This window comes from Dipodomys ordii, unplaced genomic scaffold (assembly GCF_000151885.1).
Source record: "Dipodomys ordii isolate 6190 unplaced genomic scaffold, Dord_2.0 Scaffold26, whole genome shotgun sequence".
NCBI classification, from domain to species: domain Eukaryota; kingdom Metazoa; phylum Chordata; class Mammalia; order Rodentia; family Heteromyidae; genus Dipodomys; species Dipodomys ordii.
Window position 1 is genome coordinate 11,824,931 of NW_012267242.1, and position 7,177 is coordinate 11,832,107.

The 7,177-nt window shown below is 51.9% G+C and overlaps 1 protein-coding gene across 1 annotated transcript in view; it reads right to left on the minus strand.

Annotated features, from left to right (window-relative positions):
* The window catches only part of Sema6c (sema domain, transmembrane domain (TM), and cytoplasmic domain, (semaphorin) 6C), an 11,384-nt gene extending 5,237 nt beyond the window's left edge, over positions 1-6,147 (minus strand). The window contains exons 1-8 of the mRNA XM_013015008.1: positions 5,989-6,147; positions 3,107-3,221; positions 2,757-2,820; positions 2,543-2,599; positions 1,549-1,650; positions 1,260-1,350; positions 945-1,064; positions 733-821 (exon numbers count right to left, since the gene is read on the minus strand). Of these exons, the coding sequence (XP_012870462.1) occupies positions 733-821; positions 945-1,064; positions 1,260-1,350; positions 1,549-1,650; positions 2,543-2,599; positions 2,757-2,820; positions 3,107-3,221; positions 5,989-6,112 (762 nt within the window). The 5' untranslated portion in view covers positions 6,113-6,147. The remainder of the gene's footprint in view (positions 1-732; positions 822-944; positions 1,065-1,259; positions 1,351-1,548; positions 1,651-2,542; positions 2,600-2,756; positions 2,821-3,106; positions 3,222-5,988) is intronic.
* Positions 6,148-7,177: the final 1,030 nt, after the last annotated feature.

A 7,177-nucleotide genomic window follows, 5' to 3' on the forward strand; every position in this document is an offset into this window, starting at 1 on the left:
GCCTGAACTCTGGGCCTGGGCACTGTCCCTCAGCTCTTCAGCTCAAGGCTAATGCTCTACCACTTGAGCCACAGCACCACTTCCAGCTTTTTCTGTTTATGTGGTGCTGAGGAATGGAGCCCAGGGCCTCATGCATACAAGGCAAGCACTCTACTACTAAGCTATCTTCCCAGCCCTGTTCCAGAACTTTTGTGCTCAAGGCTAACACTCTACCACTTTGAGCCACAGCACCACTACTGGTTTTCTGGTGGTTAGTAGGAGATAACCAGCACTAGGCTCAGCATTTGCTTCTTTAAGAAAATAACAAAGGGCTGGGAAGGTGGCTCAGTGGTAGAGTGCTTGCCTTGCATGCATGAGGCCCTGGGTTCAATTCCTCAGCACCACATAAGCAAAAAGAAAAAAGCCGGAAGTGGCGCTGTGGCTCAAGTGGTAGAGCGCTAGCCTTGAGCTGAAGAGCTGAGGGACAGCGCCCCCGGGCCCAGAGTTCAGGCCCCATGACCGGTCCCCCCCCCCAAAAAAAAAGCAGATGGTAAGGGCCATAGCAAAGAGAGGGAATGATGTGAAGGGTCAATTTGGATAAGGCTCATAGCTTCTGTCACGGCAGAGAGCTGGGGGCCATTCAAGAAATTGTGTGGTAGAGATTAGAACCTGAAACTTTCCCTTGGACTCAAACCAGCTCCTCAGGGTCAACAGGACTCTCCGGCTACCCACCCCTGATATCCATCTCCTTACCCTTCCTAGCCGGGCATCCTCCACAGAGACCTCTCGGAAGAAGAAGTAAACATGCTCTCCATGTTCCAAGGCATGGACAAAGTGTGGCTCTAGGGGTGGGGCGGGAAAGGGGAGGGAAGAGCATTTATATAGCTGCTCAGACACTCTTAGCTCCTCCCCCTCTTCCCACTGTCCCCACACAGTCCAGCCTCCCTCCCGAGGCAGGCCCTGACCTCGGAGCCACTTGGAGTCGTACTTGGCCGAACGGAGTGGGGGCTGAGGCCCAAGGCTTCGGTAAACGACAGCATCGCTGGCCTGGAAATCTGCAGCGGTGGCTGAGTACAGACTGCCCTCTGAAGATATGGGGAGGCAGGTGAGGGAAGGGCTCAGAAGTCTGTTCCCTGTCTGCTGCGTGGGCCCCCACACCCTACCTAGGACTACCCTGGCCCCTATTTCAACCCCTCCAACTCAGAGACACAGAAAACACCAAGCTGGGGGAGGAGCTCCCGCCAGCCATATGCCGGCTCTTCACACGCCCAGGTGCACACCTGCGAAGATGGCCACATTGGACTGGGTGGCATCAAAGGGGCATCGAGCCTGCCCACTCAGCTCCTCACCCTCCTGCTGCAGCGAAGTTATCTGGAGACAGACGGAGCAGGTTCTAGAACCCTGGGTTCTGGAATCTTACTCTGCAGCCCCCTCGCCTCCTTCCCCAAACCCTCAGAATCCTTGCATGCCATGCATGCCCATTCCCAACCGCTAGTCCCTTCCCACCAAAGCGATCGCTCCTCTTGAGCTCTCCTCCCTACCCCGGCCCGCCCCAGACCTCCTCTGTACCCCATAGCTGCGGCACATAGGGCTGAACGAGTTTGTCCCACAGGCCAAGAGTGTCTGGGAGTCCCAGGGAACGAGAACACGAATGTAGTTGTAGCACTCGTCCTAGAGAATCCAAAATTCTACGTTAGTGATAGGGGACCCCTTGACTGGGATTGAGGGGTCACAGGAAGTAAGGTTACTATCCTTAAGCCAGTCAGAGTAATGTGGCTAAGCTCCCAGACTAAGCTATTTGCTAGCCTCTGCCCTCTCTGAGCTTCACTTTCCTTCCTTCCTTCCTTCCTTCCTTCCTTCCTTCCTTCCTTCCTTCCTTCCTTCCTCCCCGCCCCCTCTCTCTGTCAGTCATGGAGCTTGAACTCAGGTGCCTGGGCACTATCCCTGAGCTCTTTTGCTCATAGGTTTTCAAGTGATTAATTAGAGACAAGAGTCTCACGGACTTTCCAGCCCATGCTGGCTTTGAACTACAATCCTAAAATCTAAGCCTCCTGAGTAACTAGGATTACAGGTGTGAGTCACCAGCAACCGACTTTTCTTTCTCTCTCTCCTTTCTTTCTTTCTCTTCCTTCCTTCCTTCCTTCCTCCCTCCCTTCCTTCTTTCCTTCCTTCCTTTTGTTTTGTTTTCTTTCTTTTTTTGCCAGTCCTGGAGTTTGAACTCAGGGCCTGGACGCTGTCCTTGAACTTATTTTGCTCAAGGCTAGCACTCTACCACTTGAGTCACAGCACCACTTCCAGCTTTTTCTGTTTATGTGGCACTGAGGAATTGAACCCAGGGCTTCATGCATGCTAGCCAAGCACTCTACCACTAAGCCACATTCAGCCCCTCTTCGCTCTCTCTCTCTCTCTCTCTCTCTCTCTCTCTCTCTCGGGTGAGGTATCCAAAGGGAAATAAGAAGCAAGAGCTCCCGTTCCTCCCACTGTCCTCTGCGGGCTGGCAGCGAGAAGTGGGGAAGGAATTGGCCGCAGCAGAGCACCGCTCATCCGCTCATCCCCTCCTCACCGTCAGCTTCCCCCGCACCGCGCAGTTCTCCATATCTTGGCTCCTCCATGTTAGATACTGAAAGGAAACACAAAAGAAGGCAAACCATGGAACAACCTTGACCTGTCCGCACATTACAGCTCCTTTCAGCGCCTTCTCCCCACCCTCGTGCCCCCCAGGAGAACTCGCTCGGCCTCTTCTCCAGGCCTGCGCCTCCTCCCACACAGCGCCTCACCTTGTTGGGCACCAGCCCCTCTCCTTCTTCTTGGGCTTGAAGATCGAAGGAGAAAACGTGGTCCCTGAAGAGGCAGTAAGGAGGGATCAGAGCTGGGCCAACGCACCCTGCCTGAGCTTACCCGACCTTGCTCCTCATCACCTGCTTAGGGACAAACCACACGGACCTCCTCCCCTCCCCTCCCCTTTATTCCATGCCTTGGCATTTGTGCACTGGGTCCAAGCATGTCCATGTCCCATGGCTTGTGCACCTGCATGTGTCCCCTGCAAGATGCTGCAGTGGCCATGCAAGTCCCATGTCTGCCCAGGAGCATGCATGTGTGCCCCACAACTGGGCCTCGGCCAGTTTACCGGGCAGCCACTAGCAAGGTCCGGTTCAAAGTCAGGAATCTCTGAAAGTCCAACCCAAGTTCTGCAGCCACAGCATCATCCTCCAGGCCCCGGAACCAAGTTAACGGGGAAGTACCTAGAAGACACAGAGAAGCGGACTGCTGAGAGCAGCCAGGATGCTACCTTCTTCCTCGACTCCCTGTCTAACCAGTGACACACGGCCATGTACAGAGTGGAGAGGTGAAGTAAGAGGGGCCCCAAGGCTATTCATAAAAGTAATACCAGTGAGCCGGGAGAGTGGCTCCTGCCTATAATTCTAGCTACTTAGGAAGCTGAGATCTTAAGACAGAGCTTCAAAGCCAGCCTGGGCATGAAAGGCCATGAGATTCTTATCTCCCATTAACTACCAAAAAGCCAGACGTGAAGCTGTGGCTTAAGTTGGTTGAGCACTAGCCTGGACCAGAAAAACCTCAGAGACCGTGCTCAGGCCCTGAGTTTAAGCCCCCAAGACCTCCATCTCTACTACCACCACTCCCTAACACACACACACACACACACACACACAAATTAATACCAGTAACACTGAGCACTTAATTCCTGCCAAGCACTTGTTTAGTACTTTATTTGTTTAATTTTCTCTTGTGCTGATTCTGGGGCTTGAACACCGGGCCTGGCACTGTCCCTGAAGCTTTTGTGCTTAAAGCTAGTGCTCTACCATTTGAGCCACAGCTTGGGTTACATAGCACTTTAGATACACTGTCTCATTTACTACACAAACCCTCTGAGGTAGGTACTCACTTTGGCCCCATTTCACAGATGAGGAGCATAAGGCTGGTTGCATCAGGGAATTTAGGAGCTCATTTGGATTAGACTGTCTGATTCCAGAGCTGAGCCCAGTTTCTTCTTTTTTGTTTTTTTTTTGGGGGGGGGGTTCAGTCGTGGGGCCTGAACTCTGGGCCTGGGCGCTGTCCCTCAGCTCTTCAGCTCAAGGCTAGCTCTCTACCACTTGAGCCACTTCCGGCTTCTTTTTGCTTATGTGGTACTGAGGAATCGAACCCAGGGCCTCATGCATGCAAGGCAAGCACTCTACCACTGAGCCACCTCCCAGCCCCCACTTCTAGTTTTCTAATGGTTAATTGGAAATAAGAATTTCATGGACTTTCCTTCCTGAGCTGGCTTGGAACATGATCCTCAGATCTCTGCCTCCTGAGTAGGTAGGATTACAGGCATAAGCCACCAGCGCCCAGCTACTTCTGCCACTTCAGACCCACTCCATCTATCGACTTGGTCTCATCACTGAAAACACTGTCTGTGGCTTAAGTGGTAGAGCACTAGCCTTGAGCTGAAAAGCTCAGGGACAGAGTCCAGGCCCAGAGTTCAAGCCCCAGGACTGACCAAAAAAAAAAAAAAAGTAATTTGAACCCACTGTCATCAGTGTTCAAAGGAAACCGAGAGTTTAGGGATAGATCATTTTTTATTCATAAAATGCCACAGGGTTGCATCTGGCATTTTGTCAGTTATTCTTATCTGTCCCCCAACAATTACCTCCAGTATCTCAACTACATTTCCTTACTTCTTAAAATTACTCCAAGTCTTATATATAACTGGGCTTGTGGTGCACATCTGTAATCCTAGCACTTGGGGGGCTGAGGCAGGAGGATCATGAGTTCCAGACCAGCCTGGGCCTGAGAGTGAGACCCTCATCTCCCCCCCCCAAAAAAAGACCAAAACAACAATAACAAACAAACAGAAACCTAAATATATAAGCAAGGGCCTGTCAACAGATACAAGTTTTAGAAAAAGTGGGCTTCTAATTTCTGTCACGTTGGGACACAGGCTTATTGGTGGTACAAACAGTTGACGGGGAGGTAAGAAGTGTTGGGAACCACTGCAGTAGTCCCAGGCTTTTACTTTGTAGCCAAAAATAAAACAAACAAATATAAGGCATTTACTTCATGCCAGACAGTGTTCTCAGCACTTTACTTCATTTGTATCTATTACCTCATTTAATCTCCAAATAACTTTGTGAAGTAGAATACTATTATTATCTTCATTTTACAGATGAGGAGACTGAGGCATAGAGAGGTTAGATAACCTTACAAGGTCACACAGCGAATAACCAGCTTAGCAGATACTCAAGTATGTTCTGGCTGAGAGCTCAAGTTCTTTTTTGTTTTGTTTTGTTAGTAGGGTTTTTCTATGTAGCATAAGCTGGCCTTCAACTTGAGATCCTCCTGTCTCAACCTCCCCAGTGTTGAGATTACAGAAGTGCACTATCACAGGTGGCAGAGCTCATATTCTGTGTGTGTGTGTGTGTGTGTGTGTGTGCCAGTCCTGGGGCTTGAACTCAGGGCCTGGGTGTTGTCTGTCCCTGACCCTCTTTGTGCTTGAGCCACAGCACCACTCCACTTTTTGAGTGGCTAATTGACAGTAAGAGTCTCATCGGGACTTTTCTGCTTGGGCTGGCTTCAAACCACCATCCTCAGATCTCAGCCTCTTGAGTCGCTAGGATTATAGGCACAAGCCACCGGGCTTCCGGGCCACTCGACCCCTTTGAGCCACAACTCTACTTCCATTTTTAAGGTTAATGGGAGTCTCATGGACTTTCTTGCCTGGGCTGGTTTCAAACCCTGATCCTCAGATCTCAGCCTCCTGAGTAGCTAGGATGTGAGCCACCAGTGCCGGGCAATAGCTCATATTCTTAAATGATACTGCCTTTAAATAATAAAAAAAAAAATACAGACCCCAGGATGAGAAGTAACCAGTATCGGGTACCAGCTCACTCTGTTTCTTCCCCTTTGCTGGCTGGGCTCCTAGCTTCTCAGAGCCTTTCTGTACCTTGCCTCCCACATAGGGGTCTCAGTCTCCCCATGAGAAGGGCGAGGTGGGTAGAGGGCACTCACCTTGCAGGTCAGAGGTCAACAGAGGGAGGGGGTCCTGAGGAAAGGCAGCCTGGGTGTGGGGAAGTGACAGCAGCAGCAGCAGTAGCAGTAGCAGCAAGGGCATGAGGTAGGGGGCTCGGGGCATCCTGTGCGGGGCAGCTCAGGCCCCAGGGGGTGCCCCCTCACCCATAAGCTGGCCCTGAAAGGGGAGACAGAAAAGTGGGGGAAGAGACCCTTTCCTTCTACCCCTGTTGTAGGCCTATCCCCAGAAGACCTTGTAAGGTGGGGGTTAGAGCCCTCGTCGCCGCACTGTCCCAGTGCCAACCAGCTGTCACTGTCACTAAGGCTCTTCCCTCTCCAACTGGCCCAAACTGGCTTGTGTGAGCCCCCCCCCCATGACCCCAGGTAAGGACAGGACACGCTAGCTCCCATTCCCCCTCCCAGACTTCTCACTCTTCTCTCCTGACTGGCTGGGACACTCGGTAGGTGACACCTTCTGGCCCCCCTTGTGCTAACCCCTTCTCCAGCTATAATTAGACGCTGAAGCCTTAAAATTATAAATAGTGACTCCTTGGCACGAGGAAGAGGCAGAGGGCACCAAGTCTGCTCCTTTTCCCTCCCAGACCCCAACGGCACCCTGGGAGCAATGCAGGCACCACACCCAGGCACCCACAGCTGGGTGGCCGCTCCCAGCCTCTCTAGGGGTGAGGAAGACCAGAATGCAGGGGCAGATAGCCTGATGGGGGGGGGGTATTGTCTTGGTCCAAGCTTCTATTTCAGGGGTCCTTCCAATGCTAGGGAAGAAGCTGGGCAGGGAGGGAGAAAAGGGGGGGGCGACAATCTTAGCCAAAAATGAATCTGCATCAAAGCCAGATCAGAGGCTAAATTTAGCTCTGGCTGCAGCTGTCTCCTCGACCACTGGGCCCCCTCCCAGCCTCTCTAGCCCCTTATTCCCTCCCTGGTTCCTAAGGACTTGATTTGGGGGAGAACAGACCTCCTCCTCCCCAACTATGAGGAGCCGGGGAGAGAAGGGACTGGTGAAGCTTAATAGCTCAACGTGCCTCTCTTTTCCTTTCTTCCCTCATTGGGCTGCCTCTGAAATTGAAATATAAATAATTCAATGACAGGCAATTGTAGCCCAAAGTCCAGAGAAAAGACGGATATGGTGGAAGGGATGATGAGACGGGTCTCCTTCCCACTCATCAGCCCC